This window comes from Syngnathoides biaculeatus, chromosome 3 (genome assembly GCF_019802595.1).
Source record: "Syngnathoides biaculeatus isolate LvHL_M chromosome 3, ASM1980259v1, whole genome shotgun sequence".
NCBI classification, from domain to species: Eukaryota; Metazoa; Chordata; class Actinopteri; order Syngnathiformes; family Syngnathidae; genus Syngnathoides; species Syngnathoides biaculeatus.
Window position 1 is genome coordinate 35,829,481 of NC_084642.1, and position 23,349 is coordinate 35,852,829.

General features: G+C 40.9%; 1 protein-coding gene across 9 annotated transcripts in view; it reads right to left on the reverse strand.

The window, feature by feature from the left end:
* The window catches only part of arnt2 (aryl-hydrocarbon receptor nuclear translocator 2), a 127,587-nt gene that overhangs the window by 82,387 nt on the left and 21,851 nt on the right, over positions 1 to 23,349 (reverse strand). For 8 of the 9 annotated variants that reach the window (XM_061815604.1, XM_061815601.1, XM_061815605.1 and 5 more), the window contains 4 exons: positions 23,195 to 23,306; positions 14,586 to 14,633; positions 5,652 to 5,865; positions 3,700 to 3,913 (listed from right to left, as the gene is read on the reverse strand). In XM_061815604.1, the coding sequence (XP_061671588.1) occupies positions 3,700 to 3,913; positions 5,652 to 5,865; positions 14,586 to 14,633; positions 23,195 to 23,306 (588 nt within the window). Of the gene's footprint in view, positions 1 to 3,699; positions 3,914 to 5,651; positions 5,866 to 9,069; positions 9,928 to 14,585; positions 14,634 to 23,194; positions 23,307 to 23,349 lie in introns of those variants that run through there. The other variant, XM_061815609.1, reaches the window with a different exon arrangement.

Consider the following 23,349-nt stretch of genomic DNA (forward strand, 5'->3'; position numbering starts at 1 on the left):
TCCAGCTTTATGAGCAAAAGATCATGGATGGATAAACACAGAAAATGATAGATGGAATGAGCTTCAAACAAATAATGACTACCGCTATGTATATCCCTTCGGAGAAATGATTGTTCTTTTTTTGTGGTAATCTTATCTTGACATTGAAAACACTTCCCTGCCATTAAACCACAGTAAATATACTACATTTCAGTGTTGTTAATGAGGCGTATGTGTGTGAAAACAAAAACAGCTATTGTAGTATATCTGAAAAATGTCAACTTCATCATGTCATTTTGAACATACTTTAAAGGTCCATGTGCACCCTCACACCATGGTCTGGTATGTCTTGAAGAATACTTTGTGTACCATATTAGAGAAGTGAAAGATAAAAAAAAAAACCCGAGCGACACAAACAGGATTTATCATCATTGGAACAGGACTGATCCCTTCCAGATGGAAAAGGAATTTGCACCATCTTGCAAATACGAACTTGACTGGAGCTTCGCACGTGAGTGTGGTGGCATTCTTTCCTGACCGTGGTAAACACATAACAGCAGATTACATCAAAAAATATTTTGTGATTCATTAAAGACATTGTTGAATGTTATCAAAACAAAATTTGCCAGGATTTAAATTCATATAGGGGGCAGGGTAGTGGAGCTGTAGAGCGTTGGCCTCACAGTTCTGAAGACCGGGGTTCAAATCCCAGCCCTGCCTGTGTAGAGTTTACATGTTCTCCCCGGCATGCTCCAGCGACAGCCAATGGGAGAGCAGCTCTATAGAGCCACACAAACTAATAAATTACATTCGATGTAATTTGCGTTAATCCAGCGCCTACTTTTTTCTGAATTTCCTTTGTAACTAGAGACAATATTTTTACGACGAGGCGTTTTGAATTTTTCATTACCGGAGACATTTGTAAGTAAAGGTACCACTGTAATTGAATGAGGCGGCACAGTGAAGACTGGTTTCACAGTTCAGAGGACCAGGGTTCAAATCGCAGCTTCGCCTTTGTTGAGTTTGAATGTTCTCCCCGTGCCTGCGTGGATTTTTTTTCTGGAAACTCCGGTTTCCTCTTACATCCCAAAAACATGCATAAATCAGAAACTCTAAATTGCCCCTAGGTATGATTGTGAGTGCGACTGTTGTCTGTCGCCACGTGCCCTGCGATTCGCTGGCAACCAGTTCTGGGTGTACCCTGCCTCCTGACCGATGACAACTGGGATTGGCTTCAGCACCCCCGCAAACCTCGTGAGGTTAACCGTTTTAGAAAATAGGAGGATGGATGGAACCTTTTACAAGCAGCAAGGTGATAAACATGCACTCCTTGAAAGGTTTAGCAGCAAAGAAGTTGAGCAAGCTTCCAAAATGCACCGCTTTAGTTCCACTGTGTTTACTTAGTGTTGTGGAAGAACATCAAAGGCTATCTATGAGCTTGTATAACTTGGACATATGAATATATGTGTTGTTGTGTATGTACATTTTATCGCTCACAGCTCTTCACGGCCATTATTTTGTTATGTGGATTAGATGTCCCTGCTGGGTATTCAGTTTCAGATCGGATCAAGAGACAGAAAAATACAAATGCAAATTGAGATGCTGTAAAGGCCCCAGAGAGGGTTCTTTTTTTAAATCTCTTTCCCACAGAAGAAACTATACAACACAGTGATGCCCTCTAGTGAGCACATGAGCTTGATGATATATTCAGTATCCCTTGAGCCTCTAACCAAAATATAACAACATGAGAACACAAGCAGCACATACATTAGCATGTAAAATTGATTTATATCAATCATTTCAGCTTATTTTTTAATAGTGGAACAAATGAAATAATTGTGTGTAAGGTGCCAAAAGAGTGCTTGGCATCTCAGTTAACTATCAAATGTGTATTTTTTTTTTATATATTTCAGAAGTAATTGTTGCGGACATATTCCCCAAAAATGGAGGTGACACAGTGACCTCCACAGTGTCAAATACTGCATTCTTCGATGCCCCACTGCTGTGAGACTTCCACAACAAGATGCTTTGGACACTAAATTAATTTGCAGGTCCCATTGAAATATTGGTATACAGTCATTAAAGAGTCCGTTCTTTGAATGAAGTCAAAACAGCCCAAAAGTGATAGATTGACAATGGGATGCAAATGCAGCAACAAACTATTTGCTGAGTATCCAAATGTGCATGCAAGGCATCATCAATTGGCGGTTGATGGGACTGCAAATCATATTTCATGCTTAACCAAGGATAAATGTCTTTTTTTAATATTTCATGAACTCTGAAAAAATATTCCAAACGTATGCCTTGATGTCTGTGTCAGTGTATCAACTTTACATCAGCAATTGTGAGATTTTGACAGTTCTTTTCCTTGATGTGACTCCCAGAAATATGATTTGAATCATAATCAGTTGAATTGCCAAAACTAAAGTACAAACATTCTATGTGCTTAACCTGTGAATAAAGAGAGAACCAAGTTGAGGTTATTTTATATCAATATATAATTTCAAACTCATTTTATTGAATTTGTAGACAACATTAAAGGTGATGGGTGTGGTCTTCTCCAAGTTGTCAATTCCTCTTGCCAACGCCCCACCTCTGGGGTATTTAACGCTTTACTCCTGCCTTCTCGCTTGCTTGTATGGATTTCTGTCTTCTAGCTTCTGGGCATGGGGCATCTGGCCATCCACAAGCTGGCTTCAGCCACCCATTCCCCCTGCTCTTTCTTTGATCAGGCACACTGCTCGGGAACCACCAGGCTTGGGGATGGAGACCTGACTTTCCATCTTATTCGTGGGCCACTGCTAGGCAATGAGGGCAGCAGCTACAAAGGTATCAGCTATGCTTCCAGCTAAGAACCATCAGAAATTGGCAGCAAGCCACAAAAAGGTGCCTAAGAGAGACGGTCATATTCTCCTATGGAGGCAGAACAATTTTTCGGCTTTGAATTATTTTGTTTTGCTTTATTTTTCTACATTTTTTCCTTCTTTAACCAAATTTGTCCCCACGCGTCCTGAGACGAACCCCGAGAGAGACAACTCCCAGAGTCCAGCGGATGTCCAGTTCAGAGTAGACATAGCAAACCTTTGCCAGACAGTACCTCATAATTTCAGGGAAATTACGATCTTCAGACAATATCTCAATTTTGTACCCTCTTTCACTGCTGTCCAAGCTGGACAGAGCAAATGCTCACGTTTCCAACTTTAGTCCAAGACGTGATGTTTTATTTTCCCATTCATACACCCATGTTTCTTCTTTTTACCATTATGATCTTTAGACCCCTGTGTCTGTTTCCCACTCGAGCCCTTGTAGTTGCCTTTAAATTTTGTATAAAATTCCACTCTTAGTTATATTTTGTGGATGTTCTGAGTTTAACCTCTGACATCTAGAACTCATTATTTCATAAAAGTGTAGCAACCTCCAGATTATGAGACTGATAAAAATGTTTCTTGTAACTTTCCCTAAATCATATCCACAAAGTGACATTGTTCCTCTTTACTAGATAAAATTATTTTAACTATTAAACTTAAGATCACACTAAACCGATAGTATGGCAGGTGTCACTTCCATCTTATTCATTTATCTTAAATTAGTTCAATTTTTTATTGACCTAATATATGGTCCATAGTTTATGTAGTGACAGGATCCTTTCTATTACTCGGCCTCACATCAAAATACAAGATGACCAAAGGAGAAAAAAAAATAAATACATGCAGAACTTGCCTGTCATGGAATTTTCTGAGGTACTGAGCTGTTCCCTTAGCTTGTCAACATCATCTGGGTGGACTTGTTCATACAGAGTGCTGCCAAACCACTCAGACTGGGGGTGGTTCAACACTGGTGTCACAGAATCAGAGACGTAGATGACACGTCCTGTTTCTGCCGCCACTACGAACAGAAAGCCATCAGCAGCTTCCAAGATCAGATGCTTCAGTTCCTATGGTCAAAAAAATTAATTCACAAATATAAATGCACAGCTAAAATCAAACAGTGGCATTATCATATACAGTGCCTTGTGAAAGTATTCGGCCCCCTTGAACTTTTCACCTTTCGCCACATTTCAGGCTTCCAACATAAAGATATAAAATGAAAAAAAATGCACAATCGTGACGTGGAATGAAATTTATTGAATATTTTAAACTTTTTTAACAAATAAAAACCTTAAAAGTGGGCCATGCAATATTATTCGGCCCCCTTGCATTAATACTTTGTAGCGCCACATTTTGCTGCAATTACAGCTCCAAGTCACTTGTGGTATGTCTCTATCAGTTTTGCACATCGAGAGACTGAAATTCTTGCCCATTCTTCCTTGCAAAACAGCTCGAGCTGAGTGAGGTTGGATGGAGAGCGTTTGTGAACAGCAGTCTTCAGCTCTGCCCTCAGATTCTTGATTGGATTCAGGTCTGGACTTTGAGTTGGCCATTCTAACACCTAGATAAATTTATTTGTGAACCATTAATTCCATTGTAGATCTGGCTTTGTGTTTTGGATCATTCTCCTGATGGAAGATAAATCTCCAACAGGTTTTCTTCCAAAATGGTGCTGTATTTGGCTCCGTTCATCTTCCCATCAATTTTAACCATCTTCCCTGTCCCTGCTGAAGAAAAGCAGGCCCAAACCATGAGGCTGCCACCACCATGTTTGACAGTGGGGATGGTGTGTTCAGGGCGATGAGGTGTTTTCCTTTTACGCTGAGCATTTTGTTTTGCATTGTGGCCAAAAAGTTTCATTTTGGTTTCATCTGACCAGAGCACCTTCTTCCACATATTTGGTGTATCTCCCAGGTGACTTACCACAAACTTAAAACGAGATTTTTTATGGATATCTTTGAGAAATGGCTTTCGTCTTGCCACTCTTCCATAAAGGCCAGATTTGTGCAGTGTACGACTGATTGTTGTCCTACGGAGAGACTCTCCCACATCAGCTGTAGATCTCTGCAACTCATCCAGAGTTATCATGGGCCTTTGGCTGCATCTCTGATCAGTCTTCTCCTTTTTCAAGGTGAAACAGAGGGACAGTCGGGTCTTTGTAGATTTGCAGTGGTCTGATACTCCTTCCGTTTCAATATGATCGCTTGCACAGTGCTCCTTGAGATCTTTAAAGCTTGGGTAATCTTTTTGTATCCAAATCCAAATTTAAACTTCTCAACAACAGTATATCGGACCTGCCTAGTGTGTTCCTTGGTCTTCATGACGCTCTCTGCACTTTAAACAGAACCCTGAGACTATCACAGACAAGGTGCATTTATATAGAGACTTGCTTACACACAGGTGTATTCTATTTATCATCATCAGTCAACATTGGATCATTCAGAGAACCTCACTGAACTTCTGGAGTGAGTTTGCCTCACTGAAAGTAAAGGGGCCGAATAATATTGCACGCCCCACTTTTCAGGTTTTTATTTTTTAAAAAAGTTTAAAATATCCAATACATTTCTTCCCTCTTCACGATGGTGTCCCACTTGTTGATTCTTAACAAAAAATTTAATTTTGTATCTTTATGTTTAAAGCATGAAATGTGGCGAATTGCAAAAAAGTTCAAGAGGGTCGAATACTTTCACAAGACACTGCATATAGAGACTGACATGTACACAAAATCAGACAGACAGTGCAAGTAGATTTTCTTTTGTGGGTCACTCTTTAAAAATGGATCCCAAAGTGCCACCCTGAAAGTACCTGCTCAGTGAGAAATGAGGGTTTATACGCCCCGTCAGTGGATGTGTTCCCTGTGCCCCGCATTGATTTCATATGTGAGACTGCCATACGCAGAATGGTTAATTTGTCAGGTTTGCGGGCCAGAGCACTGCAGGTGGGGACCATGTCTGACAGCTCTGTGATGTACTGCGTCATTTTATTGCGTCTGCGTCGTTCAATTTCACTGTGGTTCTCTCTAAAATACAGAAAAAGTAGTTAGAAAACATGCGATGGATTTTTACTCAAATACAATTTCAAATAAATAAAATCTCAACACACATCAGATGAAAATTTCTCTCGATTGAAGATATGTTAAAAATGCATGTTGCATAATGAATAATGGCAGTAAACCTCATTTTGACTATTTGTACTATGGAAAGAGGATGAATATGGACTTTCCATTGAACAATCATAAAGTTCCTACACAAAAATAAGTCAGACAGAACGTTGCAGTTGTTTTCAGGGGAAGTCCAAGAAACTGTGAACAAGAAGAAAATGCTGCTTCATGCCTCTGGAAGATAAAAATGGTCAAATTCCAGGGGTAAAGTCTGTATCCATAAATCAATCCAACCATTTTCTGTACCACTTATCCTCACTAGGTTTATATGTGAATTTGAGCCTATACCAGCCAAATGTGGGCAAGAGATGGGGTCCCCACTCAAATCACAGGGCTATCGATAAATCTTTGCTTTTGTTTTTTTTTTTCCCAGAACGTGAAAGTTATAAAATACTCTCTTGTATTACATTATTTCCATCAAATACCTTCCTCAACTTTCACATAACTGATTCTTTGTCTGTAGGCAAAAAAATATTTCCAGAAATAAGTAAACTTAAAAATTCAGTGGGAATCCAACATGAAAAAAAGACTAATCATCTGAAACTATAACAAAATTAGACTTTATACTGATTTGATCGGTGAGATTGGTATCAGCCAATCATGAGCAATTTATACTGATCGGTTGATCGGCTTTCTCATAATTCACCAATCCGACCAATAACGTCATTGATTGGCTCCGCAAAAGACATTTACTCTGCGTCGCCATCATTATCAGTGTATTTGAATGCAAAACTGAGTTTATTTATGCCATTCTTGCATGTTTTTTGACAGAAATGCTATCTGTTGGCCAATAAATTATTTTTTTAAAAGGTCAGCTGCATGGGAGGGATAACAAATAATGCGCAGATAAGACTACAAAAAAAAAATGCTCTTTCACCACCGTATTGTCAGACTACCGCAATAAAATTTGGTATTCCGATACCACCACATCCCATTTTTCATGATCAACGTACTTCATCTTGTTAATTCAAATGCGACTGGATGCACTCGTTACCATGGGGATGACAACACTATATATACCATGACAACACGAGTGGATCATGACGACTATTCTAAGAAGCATATCAAAGTGTCATAATGTCAAAAGTAGCATGTCAAATACATTTGGGAAAGTCAGGAAAATGAATTTTTGAGGATTATGTCCTTTTTTCTATTCCACATAACAAAGATGTGATGCGAGCAAAGAGTATGGGGAATGCATGGAGATAGGCTGGACAAGAAATCTAACTATTGACCATATTGGCGCTTAATGTAATTCCACCTGAAACTTAAAGCATAAACCGGATATGTATTTTGACAGCCATGTAGTAGATTAATTTATCAAACAGGTCAATTGGCATGACATCTCTACAAAAACATGACATTGAGGAGCAAATGTCACATTTCTCCAAACATTTCTCCCTCCTTGCTCCTTTATTTACAAAAACAAAGATGTGAAACAAGGTACACGAATAAAATCTAAATTCTAACAAATATAACAATTCTAATTAAAGTAAAAAAGAAATATGGATAGCATAATACTGAGCACTAATTAACATGATAGAATATGGAAACATGGGGGAGCACAACTGAAGACGTTTGACAAACGACAGTGAGTAATGAACCAAAGAGAACTGAAAGAAACCAGGAAACAAAATACAAATTGACAAGACAACAAGAAACACGCTGACAAGACACAAGTGGATGAAGGGACCTAAATGCTTGACACAAGGAAGAGGGTTGACGAGAACAAATGAGTACAAAAGACATGAACAACATGGACCTGGTAAAGAAAAAATAAAATGTAAAATAAGGACCACCCTCAAGGTCCAGGACAATGATATGAAATCTTTACCTGACAATCAAATAATCATGGAAATCCCTTCAATGAATTCAACCACTGTCTGAACATTGATATTGCTGTGGTTATGGTTTATAAACAGCACTCCCATGTGTGTGTGTGTGTGTGTGTGTGTGTGTGGGTGAGTGCACTTGTGCGTGTGTATTATGTGGTAACATACACAACTCTGAGCACTGCTGTTATAACGATCTTGCCGCAGTCGAGTATTTTAGTTCTAGACCTTGGGTTGATAGCTCTTTACCTCGCAGGTAAATGTAATAAATAAAATAAAATATTTTCACGACTGTAAGTCGCCTTATATGTGACCCGAAGTCCAAAATCTGTAACTGACTGGGAGCATTTCCTGCCGACACGCTAGTTATATAGAGTGAAAGCGGACATGTGAGAGAACAGCATGTGGATGTTGCAGGGGGAAGTGTGTGAGTGGGAAAGGACATGCCCCAAGAAGGTATGGGTTGTTTTCACTGACGTCACATTTTTGCTCAATTACACATACACCACTGCGCGCCCCATTTAACCTCTCTACCTAACGCGTATCAGTGTTCTAGACTCCAGAATGCTCTCCGTTGTTGTTTTTGTGTTTAACGGGTGTCTCGGGACTCAAGTACACAAGAAAGGAGAGCCTTCTTCTAACTTTTCGTCTGACTTTTTTTCGCCAATTCTCACCAATTCACTGAAGCTTTTTCCAGAGTTGCTATTAGGCGCGCTATTCAAAGCCGCGACTTGTGATCCGCTACACAAGTCCGGCTGCGTAAGCGGGACATCGTCTAAAGCTTCCGATGAAAGACTTTGGGCGTTCTGCGGCTCTGTGCTTCACGGAGACTTGGCTTTGTGAAGGAGTGCCTGACGAGTGCTGCTATCCCGCTACCCGGCTTCAACCTCCATGTGCTGAGCTAACAGGCTTAATTAATACTCTTTTGCTTGTGGTGAACTAATATACAGGCTTACCGTTTGAAAAAAATTGAATAAATGCAGTTTGCCTCGATATTAACTAAATAACATTCCACCACCTTTCGTTTTCCATGTTAGCATACAGGAAAGTGCCCATATATATATATTTTATATGGGCACTTACCTGTATGCTAACACGGAATACGAAAGGCGGTGGAATATCCTTTTATATCAGCAAGGAATGGTGCACGGATGTTACAGAGCCCAGCACACACTGTAGCAATTTTCGTTAGCTACAACAACCTAACTATACAAAATAAGACTGAACTAACCATTTCCGGACTGTCTTGAACAGACAAGTGTCCAATCCCACGGCTCCTCATTCATGATTTCTGTCACCTAGAGTAAAAGATCAAGGGCACAATACTGCGCCTTTGTGACGCAGTCCTGAGTCCCATGATGTGTATATGCTAGGAAGCCTCGTAGTCACTGTGGACTTGATGTGCGTCTTCACTAAATGGAGTTAGAAACATAATGTTGTCCACCTTGCGTATGTATGAGTAACAAAGCTCGGGGATCAAAATGGCCACCGTTCGAGGCAGCACAGACAGAGACACGGTTAAACTGCAAAATATCAGTTACGCGAAACATGGGAATCAAGGAGCTGCGAAAGGATTTAAGATTAATGAATCCACAGTGCTAAAGTTGAGGAAGCAGGAAAATATGCTTCGCCAAGTCAAGAAGACGAAGCTGAGTTTCCGCAGAAACAAGGCGAGGTGGCTCAAGTTGGAAGAGCAATTCGAGCAATTAATTAATGATCAAAGAACAAACAACGGCAGCAAATTAACTCAGAGCTTGCTATTATTCTGGGAGGCTTGATGAAGCAACTTCAACCACTGGACATCGTGTAAACAGGGTGTACAAAGTGAAGAGTGTGGGAGCAATGGGTGACATATGGCGAACAGAGCTTTATTAAGACTGAGCAATGCTGGGTGAGTTACTCCACAATTTGTGAATGGATGCTTGGGCTAACGTGTCTGCTTCCACTCTTGTTCAAAAAGCCAGCATCATATCTGAGGAGCTGCAGGGAAACAAGACTGACAATGATGAGAGGGAACCTGGGATGTTTGATCGAGAACTTGCTCAGCTGTTCATTTTGGAAACAGAAGATAAGGACTTTGAAGGATTTGTGGATGAGGATGAATAAGAAAAGTAATGTGAGTTTGTACATCGTTATATACTTCAATAAAGCACAACTGAACTCAAATTTGCACCGGGTGTCTTTTTAAATAGCATGGATGCATCCTACCATATTTTAAGCTCGTGTCGCTATTTAGCTATATTGTAAAGTTACATTGTTAAATACTTCAATTAAGTCAACTGAACTCACAGTTTACATTGTTGAATACATCAGTAAAGTACAACCAAACTCCGTTTTGCTCACTTTTAAAATCGCATGCTTCCATGCAACTGTATGTTTTCACGGGGAGTGCTGGAGCCTATCCATGCTGTCAACGGGCAGGAGGCAGGGTACACCCTGAACTGGTTGCCAGTCAATTGCAGGGCACATGGAGACAAACAGCCACACTCACAATCACACCGAGGGGCAATTTAGAGTGTCTTAATTAATGTTGCATGTTTTTGGGATGTGGGAGGAAACCGGAGTGCCCAGAGAAAACCCACGCAGGCACGGGGAGAACTTGCAAACTCCACACAGACGGGGCCGGGATCAAACCTGTGTCCTCAGAACTGTGAGGCCAACGCTTAACTAGCTGATACACCGTGCCACGTAGATATGTGAATGAATCAGAATTAATTCTAAATGACTAGTTTGTGCAAGTGAAGTTTACATACAATGTGCAAAAACACACTTCACTTTTGGTCTCATTGTCTGTGGTCAAATCAGACTAAGCTCCAGTTTCAGGTCAGTCAGGATCACCGCAAGTATTTAATTTTGTCAATGGCCCACTGACAGGAAAAGCATGATTTTTAGTATGTTTTTAATTTTTAAAAAGGTCAGCCAGAATGAACCCATCCGGTTTTTCACCAAACAAGATGATTTTAACATATATGGCTTTTTGTAACTTCCACCATGAAAATTCTCTCGAGGGATTTATTTTGGAGAAGAAGCAGAAACTGAGCAGTAAGCAGATGCCCGGTCAGGCGGGCTTGTGTACTTATACCAGTTTTACCTGCGGGAAAGTAGCTATTTCCTTCGTGTTAGCCAAAAGGCTGATTCGTTGTATTGCTGGATATTGCTCTAACACTCGGGAGGATGGATTTACTCTTCATACTTTTCCAAATGACCCGGTTCGTCGTGAAAAATGGATTGCATAGGTGCAAATGACGAGAGCATCGTGGGTTCCAAATGACAGGTAGGTGTGTATGGAGCTACTAAAAAAAAAAAAAAAAAAAATAGTTGGGGGAGGGGCGTAATCCTCTCAGAACGTCACAAAAGATTCACTTACGTAAGTCAGGGGTGCTAAATGTGTCGATGTGCACGTCGGTGTGCCGCGTCCGCCGATCATGGCTTCAGGCGGGGTGGCACAATGTGGCGCCGAGCTAGGGTGCAGAGCCGGGCCACTTTACGGCGTTATTGTTGCTCGCGGCTGATTACGCTACATACTGTCATACATACTGTCGGGGAGTCTGTTGCTAGTTAGAAGTGATTCGCATATCATCTAAATATGGCTCAAAACGATAGGGTAATATTGCCCCGGTCACTTCACTCGATCGTGAGATGTTGTATTCTTCGAAAAGAGCTTCCGTGTCAGAAGGGGCGTCGGAAAAATCTGAAAATCTCTGTTGTTCCTCTCCCATAGCAGGTGCCACAATGTGTTTTTAATGGCAAATGTTCCAGTGTGACGTCTGCTGATGACGTTGCAGGCAATATGGCTACCACTTGGATGTCAAGTGAGACTTCCGCAACTTTGCGCATGGATGACACGCTCGCCGCTCATATTTATTTTTTTTGTATAGATATTGAAGTGAATAATGTTGTATGTATTTTTCATTACAAAATCTATTTTAGAATGTTTATAGGCATGGCAGTGGCCCTTTAAATACCACAATAATGAGAGAATTTCTGAAAGAATTTTATATTATTTTCATTGAGGTCACATACATTTCCTTAGTAGGATTTCCTTTTAACTGTGTGATTCGAGTCAAACATTTTTGGTAACCTTCTACAAGCTACTAACAGTACTCTGCTGGAATCCTGGCCCGTTCCTCCTGACAGAACTGGTGAAACCGAGTCAGGTTTGTGGGTTGCCTTGCTCATACACACTTTTCAGATCTGGCCACAAATTATCAATGGGATTCAGATCAGCGCTTTGGGATGACCAGTCCAAGACATTAACTTTGTTAACCTAAAGCCACTTCTTAACCATTTGGGCAGTATGCATAGGGTCATTGTCCATTTGGAAAAATTATTTGTTCCCTAGCTTTAGCTTCCTAGCTGATGTCTTAAGATTTTGCCTTAATATCTCCATGTAAAGTACTTTCTTCATGATGGTGTCCATTTTATGAAGAGCTCCAGTTCTTCCTGTAGAAAAACAGCCCCACAACATGATGCTGCCACCTCTATGATGGAGATGTTGCATTCATATTGCCATGTAATGTTCCTTCTTCATGATGCCGTCTGTTTTATGGATTGGCATTCCCATCATGTTTATAGTTGCGTATAATTGTTTGAACAGATGAACATGGCACTTTTTTTTTAAATTGCACCCAAGAATGAGCCAGACTTGTGGACCTCCCAAGTTTCTTTCGCTGAATTGCTGCCGTATTTCTTTTAATTTTCCCATGATTTCAAATAAGGAGGCAGAGTTTTTGAGGTGTGGCCTTAAAAAAATATTCAGCTGTGCTGTCAATTTTCCCCACATAGTGTCAGTTCACCTATTAGGAGCTTCCAAAGCCATGACCTCATCATCTAGGCTTACCAATGTTATTTCTAGACATAATACTCTCAGAAAATTTCTCTCTCAGTATATTGTGACATTTAAGGTAATTAAATAATTTTGGTGATCCTGACTGACCTGAGTGGTTTAGTCTGATTTGACTTCAGACGGTGAGACAAAAAATTAAATGTTTTTCCAAAGTGTATGTAAACTTCTGGATTCCACTGTATATCACACCCATATTTCCCTATAAACGTGTATCCATTTCACACATCTCAGCCAATGCGTGAAGTTTTTTTTTTCATGAGATGGCTGAAAAAAAAAAAACCGTTAATAAGTTTCTTTATCATTAGCCAATACTGTATTCTAAAGTTTGGTATCGTTGGAAATTCTGCTAAACACAGAAACCAACACTATATAACAGTTATGTTACTCATTTTTAATTACTTCTGAAGTTAAATGAGAGTTATGTGGCACAAATACAACAAACAGCACAAAAACAACTTAACAGTCAAGACAAAGGAAACACTGCATACGTTGTCTACATACTGTACTTGGCAAGGTATAAATACTGCAAAGAGGCATTTGTAGTTGACACAAATGAGTGAATAATTAATAAATAAGTAATTAACTGACTGCAATGTTTTTTTCCCCAAGTTAAAAGTGAGCTGAAATATCAAATTTTGGACAGTCATAATTTCATACTACTCTGGATGACAAAGATGTTCTTTTTTGGAGTCGGTAACGAAAAAAAAAAAAAAAAAACGGGCTGCAAAGGTGCCCAATGTGGAAAGTGATGATGAAGTCTAAAAATAGAATGCACGTGTAATGGATTAATAAAAGTAGCAAGCAGCATGTTGATCATTGTAACGGAGTAAAAGTATACTTTTTTTCCATAAGTACTCAAGTAAGAGTAAACAGTATGTTTTATTCTAACTACTCTAAGAAGTACAATTTATTTAAAATGTTACTTGTGTAAATGTAGTGCATTACCACCCACCTCTGTATTGGGGACAGTCAACCTCGGAGCAAATTTCTGTTTTGAGTCATTGTCAATGTTAAAATGTTAAAACCATTCACACACACATTCATCCCTACAGGTAATTAAGAGTCTTCAATTAACCTACTATGCATGTTTTTGGGATGTGGGAGTAAACCAAAGTACCAGGAGAAAACCCACACAGAGAACATGGGAGAACATGAAAACTCCACACGGGTAAGGCCAGATTTGAACCCAGAGCCTCGGAACTGTGAGGCAGATGTGTTTACCAGTCTTCCACCGTCATGGCCAAAAATAGCTTAAATTCCAAAAGCTATTCAAAACACTATATACCTGGTAGAGTGGTTGATCATATTGATATTTTGAATGTATTACATTCAGAAATGAACAATTTATGTTGGAAAATATTTAACTGCTAATCCCAAAGTGTGCATAGCATTTTAATAAATGTAATGCAACTGTCAAACTAAAAATGTAGTTCCTCTTGTGATCAGCAGAGAGCAGGTTGTCTTCTACACTACCATCATTCAATTTACAAGAAATCACTGCAGAGATTTCAGCGGATGAATAATATACTAACATCCTATGTATTTAAAGGCAACAAATTTAAAAAAATGGTGAAAAGGAAAACATCTTGAGACAATTGAAATGCAGTAGGACACCTGAGATAATACCAAAAATTAAAAGATGACCATTGCACTCTTAATAGATGAAAATAAATTGACTTGTGCAGCAATCAGGCAAATCATTTACACAAATATCGGATATACGTTTTCTCAGACATATCAGTTCAATTTCCTAACTCATAAAACCCACTTACAGTAGATCTGTAAATAAAACTGAGATAAAAGACCTACACATACTGGAGATGTTATATTGATGATATAGTATATCTAAACCTGAACTGTAGCCAACTTTTTAACAGTGTCCGTTATATACTTTTTCTCACCTTGAAAACTTGCTAGGCCCCTCTCCGTCTTCTTCATCAAAGTCCATTCTGAGAAAGAATGACAGAAAAGTCGCATTACTAATTTTCAGACTCAGAGAGCACAGCACATTTGGGGACAATTTTTTCTGGCAGGTAAACCTCTCAGCAGAGATCAGTTTAAAGAAAAGAGTACTAATATGGTTTTGTTGCTGCAAACAGAGAATCCTGTGAATAGTGTAGAACTAATTCTTTTTGACTGACCATCTCACCTCAGCCATAATATGGGCCCCGATATAATCATTGTGAAACAACGGTTGTCTTTGGAAAAAGATGTTTATTCAACTGTCCCTTTCAGACAGAACTCACAAAAGTGGGACAATGCATGTTCACACAGCTGATACAGTTCCACATATTGAGGTAATTCATCTGCAAAGAAAAAACATTTAACACACAGTTGTGTGGACACTGATTCTCTGGTGTTAAAGCTTATGCTCTTGTATACACTGCCACATTAGCCTCAGTTCCACATCTGACACCCCCTCGAAAGATGCAGAAAGATAACTTAGATAGCCCTGATGGACTGGGTGTCATGGTGGTGTCTGTTCCCAATGTGGTGTCTCATTTTAGTGATTCCGGTCCATGTATATATTGCCACGTGTGCGGTCTGGTCCTTGCCAGATCATTATACTACTCTGTCACGTTCCCGCAACCCATTGCCTATATCTTTCCTACTCTGTGTACCGAACAATGTCTTGTTAACGACCCTGCCTTCACATCTCTTGATTTTGGCACTGCTGCTTCTTTGGACTGCCTGCCTGTGTTTTGACCTTGGACTGAATAAAGACGCTTCCTTAACTGTACCTGGTCTCGTGAGTCGTGCATTTTGGGTTCAGCCTCGTGTTCTGGTCATGACACCGGGTCAGTCATTGTTTAGATAGACAATGGTGAAAGACATCTCTATTTATTGCCAAAACTCTAAATCAAATTCAAAAAACAAATTTTAAATAATACATTTTTGGGGGAGCAGGTGAATCAGAACAGAATGGATAGAAGTGAAATTTTAAGGGCTTCAATTATTTGCTATTTGTACCCAAAGGCCGTAAATACCAGTTGTCCACTGTATCGCAAAAACAAAGAAATTGGCCTCACTGCCCTAAAACATTTAGTACTGTATATCTCAATTCAATTGCTCACGACTGTAAAGCTCTAGACATACTCCATAATATGTATGGAATACGTACGTATATATGAATATGTAATATGGAAACGCCGAAAAGCCTACAAATCTAATTGGTAGTGGTCCACGTCTACTTTTTGGTCCACTAAGGGTGGTACGTGAATTGAAGACTCCCAATTGCCCATACGTGTGAATATGAGTGTGAATGGTTGCTAGTCTATACAGTATGTGCATTCTGATTGGCAAGGACGAGGTGTAGGCCATATCGCGCCTAAAGTTAGTTCTCCCACAAGCCGAATTAAGCCAAACAGTATAGAAAATGGATGGATGGCTGCATGAATAGAACTGGACAAGTATGTGTCTGCTGTGAAGAAACAGGTCCAAGCAGGTTGGAACAGCTGGCGGAAAGTGTCTGGTGTGTTATGTGACAGAAGAGTCTCTGCTAGGATGAAGGGGAAAGTTTAAAAACAGTGGTAAGGCCGGCCATGATGTATGGATTAGAGATGGTGGCACTGAAGAGACAAGCAGAACTGGAGGTGGCAGAAATGAAGACGTTGAGGTTCTCGCTCGGAGTGAGCAGGTTGGATAGGATTAGAAATTAGCTAATTAGAGAGACAGCCAAAGTTGGATGTTTTAGAGACATGGTTCGAGAGAGCAGACTTTGATGGTTTGGACATGTCCAGAGGTGAGAGAGAGAGTATATTGGTAGAAGGGTGCAAAAGAGTGAGAGGAAGCGCAAAGAAAAGGTTGATGATGTTGTGAGGGAAGACATGAGAACAGTGGGTGTTCGAGAGGAAGATGTACAAGATGGGCTTAGATGGAAAAAGATGACACTCTGTGGCGACCCCTAACGGGACAAGCCGAAAGGAAAAGAATGCTAGTGAGGCCCTCGAGTTTTACGTGAATGGCACTTTTACAGTGTTGTGTGCAAGGCCAACCAATCGTGGTGGGGCATCAGGGCACGTGCAAGGAGAGAAACATTTTTCTGAGTGAAAATTACAGCAGGGTTACATTGTAGCGTTTTACTAGTAGTTTTGTACCCAACTTGTTTACACAAGCATCTTTTTTTGTCTTTTTTCATTCATTCATTTTCCAAGCCGCTTATCCTCACAAGGGTCTGAACTGGCACACACCTCACATCGTGTTCCTGTACAGTAAGTGGAAAGTTACTGGAGTCTGGTAGGTGTAGGGGGCGCACTGGAGCAGATGAGTGTTACAGACGATTCAAAGCAAGCAAAGTCGCTGTTGAGCTCCTCTGCCAATGACTCGCAGTGTCTCCTGGTGTGTCATCAAAGCCTCTGAGGTTTGTGAGGCTCTATAGACCCTGACACACTTCCCGAGGTCTGTTGCTGGAAAGATGGGACTCTATCCTACTCTTGTATTCCTTTTTGGCATTTTTGATCATTTTTTTTTTAGTTCAGCTCGAGCCGTACTGTCAAGAGCTCTGTCACCTGACAGAAGAAAAGATTTTGAATTATTTATCTTGGTGAAATTTCTTCCATCACAAACACCTGGCATTTGATCTGAGACAGTGATCTTTAGGATAGGAAATTGCATCTTGACAAGCTCTAACATAAGTGCGCTGTTGGCAATGTAAAAGTAGTGGAGCGATTCAGATAGCTCTAATGGTATTCAACATTGAAATTTTGCCACAATACCTCAAGTGAAAAATTAAGTTTGAAGTGTTAGCAGAAGAGACCAACTCATGTTACTGAGTTAAATAAAAGGAAGGTATTACTCAGATAATTTTGGGTAAATGGCAACTATAGTACATACTGGAAAAGCCTAGCTTTGTTTGATTTAAAGCGCCACTGACATAAAATCCATGATTTTTAGTATGTTTTTAATTTTGAAAAAAAAAAGGCAGCCGGAATGGACCCATCTGTTTTTTAACCACAAAACATGATTGTGATGTATATGGCTTTTTGTAACTCCCGCCAAGAAAATCCTCTTGAGGGATTTGTTTTGGAGAAGAAGCAGGAAGTGACGTTTTCAGCAGGAGCACACTCAGGCGTGTGTTTATCCTAGTTTTACCTGCTGGAAGGTAGCTCTTTAATCCTTCGTGTTAGCCAAAATGTTGGCTCGTTGTATTGCTGGATATGGTTCGAACACTCGGGAAGATGGATTTATTCTTCATATGTTTCCAAAGTACACACCCTTTTTTGGAAACCTTAACCTTTCGTGAATCAACGCTATATTGTTTATCCAGTAGTTTATTTCAATTAGGGCTAGGTGATCAAGTAAAAAATAAAAATACATTTTAAAAAATGACATTGCTTTTAGGCAGCACAATGGAGGAGCTGTAGGAATTTGGCCTCACAGTTCTGAGGACAGGAATTCAAATACCGGGGCCACCTTAGGGGTGCTGGAGGCAGCAAAAATCTAAGGCTGGGTATCAGCCTCGGACCACATGAACTCGCGGTCAATTTCAATGAGAAATTTAAAAGAAAATTCAATGTTCTCAAACATCTTGAAAAAAAAAAATAAACACATTGAGATAAACTAAGAGGCACCACGGTTAGACCATTGGCCTCACAGTTGTGAGGTCCTGGATTAAAATCCTGGCCCCACCTGTGTGGAGTTTGCATGTTCTCCACATGCCTGAATGTGTTTACCCCAGGCACTCCAGTTTCTTTCCACATTCAAAACATACATTAATTGGAGACTCTAAGTTACCCCTAGGTGAGATTGTGAGTGCGACTGTTGTCTGTCTCCACGTGCCCTGCGATTGGCTGGCAACCAGTCCATGGTGTACCCTGCCTCCTGCCTGATACCACTGGGATAGGTTCCGGAGCAGTGACTCTCATGAGGATACGTGACTCAGAAAATGGATGGATGGACATTGCTTGGATAAAACTTTAAATAGCCAGCTCTAAAGCATGTGTGCTGAAAACTAAAAAGCTTAAGAGTAGTCCGATATTTTATTAACATCTTCTGTGAACACTATTTCAAACATCCATCCATTTTCTTGGCTGGTTATCCATACAAGGGTCGTGAGAGTGCTGGGACCTGTCCAAGCTGTCACCCGGCAGTAGGCTGGGTAAACCCTGAAATGGTTGCCAGCCAATCGCAGGGCACATGGAGACAGACAACAGTCACACTCACAATTGTAAAAAGCTCCATCACTTGACCTGAAGGCAGTGTCGTGGGCCCTGAGAAATGAACAAACCTGACTGATCATCCAAATTTCCTGATTTGGAAACACCCTGATGCTTTTCCTCACACGCACACATTTTCCATTCAGAACTTGATGAAGTCCAGTACAGCCCCTGTGTATCAGCTGGAATGCCTGCTAGTTTTGATATGCATTGATCGGTAGCTCCTACCCAATGGAATGAGCTGGAAGGATGTGGAGGATCCGATATGATGCTGCCCACTCTTGTCATAGTTCAAGTGGCGTGCAAGTCCTCAAGGGTGGGTAGGGTGGTGTCAACAATACGTTCAACAGCTTTGATTGTTTGTTACAGTTGAAGTTTCTCCTTTTTTGTGGCAGCACCAAACCAGACTGTGATGGAGGTACGCAGTACTGATTCGATGACTACTGTGTAAAACTGCCTCAAGAGCATTTGTGGCAGGCCGTGCTTCCTCAGAAACTGCAAGAACTACATCCTTTGCTGGGCTTTTTTGAAGATTGAGTTGATGTTTGTCTCCCACTTCAGGTCCTGTGAGACTAAGTCCCAAGAACTTGAAGGTCTCAACGGTTGACACAAGACGGTTGGAAAAAGTGAGAGGCACCTGTGGTGAAGGATGCCTCCTGAAGTCCACAATCATTTCTAGAATCTTTAGTGCGTTCACCTTTAGGTTGTGTTGGCCACACCAAAACTCCAGCCTCTCCACTTCCTGATGTGACGCAAACTCAATGCTTTCTTTGATGAGCCCGATGACTGTAGTGTCATCTGCTAACTTCAGGAATTTGACAGCGGGGTGCCTTGAGATGTTGTCATCGACATAGAGCAAGGAGAGGAGCAGAGAGAGAACAGAACTTTGGGGTGTCCTGGTGCTGAGTGTGGATGAGGTGGTGTCCCCCAGCCTCACTGGCAGTGTGCTGCCCGTCAGGAAGTTGTACATCTATTGTAAGATGGCAGGTGACACACTGTGCTGGAGAAGTTTGGAGGAGAGGAGTTAGGTGATGATGATGGTGTTAACAAAGTCCACAAAGAGGATCCTCGCTTAGGTTCCGTCATTGTCATGGTGTTCAAGGATGAAGTGCAGACCCGTGTTGACTGTAGTACCCTCAGACCTGTTAGCTCAGTAGACCAACAGCAGTAAGTCCAGCTCGGGACCTGTGACACTCTTGGAGTTGGGGGTTCCAGCATGAGGCACGACCACAGATGTTAAAGCAACAGGCCTGTAGTCATTTAGACACAAGATTGCCAGTTTCTTGGAGACCAGGATGACGGTGAGGCATTTGAAAAAGGTTGGTATTCACACAGTTCTGGAGGCCTGTTGAAGATCGTTGTGAAGACTGACGCAAGTTGGTCTGCGCAGACTTTGGGGCAGGATGGGGACAGAAGGTCTGGGTCCGCCACTTTGTCGATCTTTTCTTGTATGAAAATCCACCTCACATCCTGTTCATGGATGGTCAACAGAGGAGTTGGTGATGTTGAAGTAGTCGATGGTGCGAATTGGTGGGTGTATGGAGTCACCGTGTCATTTTCAAATCTGCAATATAAGTTGTTCAGGTTTTCAGCCAGCCCACTATTGTTGTTTACCAGGGGATTGTTGCTTGTAATTAGTTAGCGATTGTAATCCGTGCCAGACTGGTTTTATGTCATTAGTGGCCAACTGTTTTTCAAGTTTGCCTGCATAATCCCTCTTTCCAATGTTAATTTCTCAAGTAAACTGGTTTCTAGTCCAATGGTACAGGGCCCTGTAGAGCTCGTGCATGTGATGTCACCATTTTTACTGCGCCATATTGCCGGTGTGATGGTCTGAGCATTCCCGGTGCTGCAAAGTCTCTTTGTGAGTAATGCGTATATTAATGCACATGCGCATATATTTTGTAAACTTCCGTCCATTCTGAAACATCCCCATCCATGCTTCAACATGTACCATTCGACAACCTGTCACCAGGTGTTTGTGTTTGCTATGGACATCTCAGAAAGATGAACACAGCGAACGTTAATATGTGTATATCTTTTTTTTTTTCATCAACTTTTGTTTTAAGGTTAGGTTAGGGTTAGGTTATAACGTATGTTAGCTCCCTCTATGTAGAAGAGGGGGAACTATGAGACCGGGAGATTTCTCAGTAAGCATAAGATACGTACTCAGAGCTCCCCCGTTAGTAACGCATGCAGATTCAGCACAAGGAGACTTTTCAGCACGGGGGAGTGCTCTGTCACACCGGTCAGAGATGCTCGACATTGGGGGAGACATTGAATCGGAGGAGAATATTTACAATACCCGAGACCTGTTGTGCTGTTGGTAGTCACAACAGACAAGACAGATATTCAAAGAGATCATTCTATGGAATACCAGCTGAAAAGACCAGTAAATATTGATGGATTTCGGCAATTAATCATGATGGATGGTGCCCAACGAAATACACACATGCTTCATTTCAGGTGGGAATTACTCTTCTCAATCCAAAAAAAATAAAAAAAAAATTCTGTTCATCCCATTAGGGGTTGCCGCAGCATGACATCTCAGATGAACACTCATATTTGTTTGGCACAGTTTTTACACAAGATGCCCTTCCTGATGCAACCCCTCTTTGGGAGTAGAGGCCCCAGTGAGATACGAATTCACGAACCCGGTTTACCAAACGAATGTTCTAACCACTGAGCTATGGGGCCTCTAATATTCTTCTCAATCTCAAATTACCGAAAAGTACTTATAATTCCAAGTTGGTTTATTTGAGAACAATGCGTGTTCAAGAAAAAACTGTCTGTCACAGAGGTTTACGGAGGTTAAGTGAGGCCGCAATTGCATTCACATGCGTTCCATGGAGACAACTCCGTCCTCTTTTTTTTTTTTTCAATCAAAGTTAATGAATGACAGTTTGTGTAAAACCAGGGGTCATTTATTTAAATATTGGCATTTGTATTGAATACTAGCGGAAAAGATTGATGGATTCCGGCAAAGGTCAACGTGTTGCCGAACACACTTCCACGTTCACGAGCCGTCAACCATCGTCTTTTTTTCAATCATAGTTAATGAATGCGAGTTTCTGTAAAACCAGGGGCCATTTATTTAAATATTGGTATTTGTATTGAATAGTAGCTGAAAAGATCGATTCGTATGTGTCCGGACTTTTATACGCTTTCAAACTTTTCCGTGTAAATCTCAACGACTTACTCAACAGATCCATGTGTATATCCAGTTTTCCAAGACAAGCGGAAGCGAATTAACAGTCCAATTTCTTATCGGCGAAAACATCAACTTCGGGATTAAATACGGGTCCTCTATGTCGAGTTTATGTAATTTTTCCACGTACCGTCGTTTATTTTCACCTAAATGTCTGACGGTATCGGACAAGACTCTAAGGCGTCGTGTTACAAGACATATTTCCGTGTCGTCTCCAACCAACTTAGCATTGACCAATGCTTAGGTCGACCGGCAATATGGCAAGGTAAACAGAAGTCAGGTGATTTTATGACGTAGGTCCACAAGCTCTATCCCCACTATGATATGCGACTTCTTTAGCCTGGTGGAGTTGCCTAAGTCAGGCTGTAAAACATGGCTTTTTGTTATTGAATGAGAAATTTTGGTTGATAGTCATACTGACGACACTCTGACAATATCCGCTACATACCTTATTAATCTTATTGCTAATTTAAAATGTGTATATTTTTTCAAAAAATACAGATTAACTAGTTTTGTAATAACACAAACCACCTGAATAATGATGACATGACTAACTGTTGCGTTGGTCTGGTGGCCTTGCCGCTAGCAGTGGCTAATTACCAATGCTCCCTGTGCTGCCAGCAGAGAGTGAAAGCATGTGCTTGACTATGCTCACCTTTATATGCTTTCACTCACTCACAATCACTTGGGTGGTATGTCTTTCAGAAAATAAACACAGCATTCCCCATTTTTGGGGACCTTACAACGTACCTTGCACATTGGCGACTTAATGGTTGGGTTGAGGACAGGCCGCTGCTCATGCAGCAGGGTCTGTGGGAGAACGGCTGAGTCGACATCTATATTACTATGGGGTGAGCCAGACGATAAGGGATTTCTGTTTACTTCTACAATTTGTAAATGGAAGTCAAGAAGGAAAAGGACGACTTTGACAGGCTTTAGTGACGCACATTCCCGGAACGTTAAGTCGAGGAAATACGCACACATCGGATGACCAGGCTTGATGGGAAATTAATTGCAATCTCCTAACAATCATTATATAATCGCATGGCCCTAACTGAAATGCATATTTGCTCATCAGTTGCTTGCATGCTGATCTGAGTTCAAGGTTTTATTTCAGCAATGGTCGCGAAACAAAACACATACTCACCCGCCTGATCTTCTCTTGCCACCACGGCCTGGCACAGATCCTCCGATCCTTACCGGGCCAGATCCAACTGCTCCTGGCATCACTACAGTTCCCGGCAACTCACTGCCCATTTCTATAAGATAAAACACAAGACACCAGACAAGAATTTATTGCAA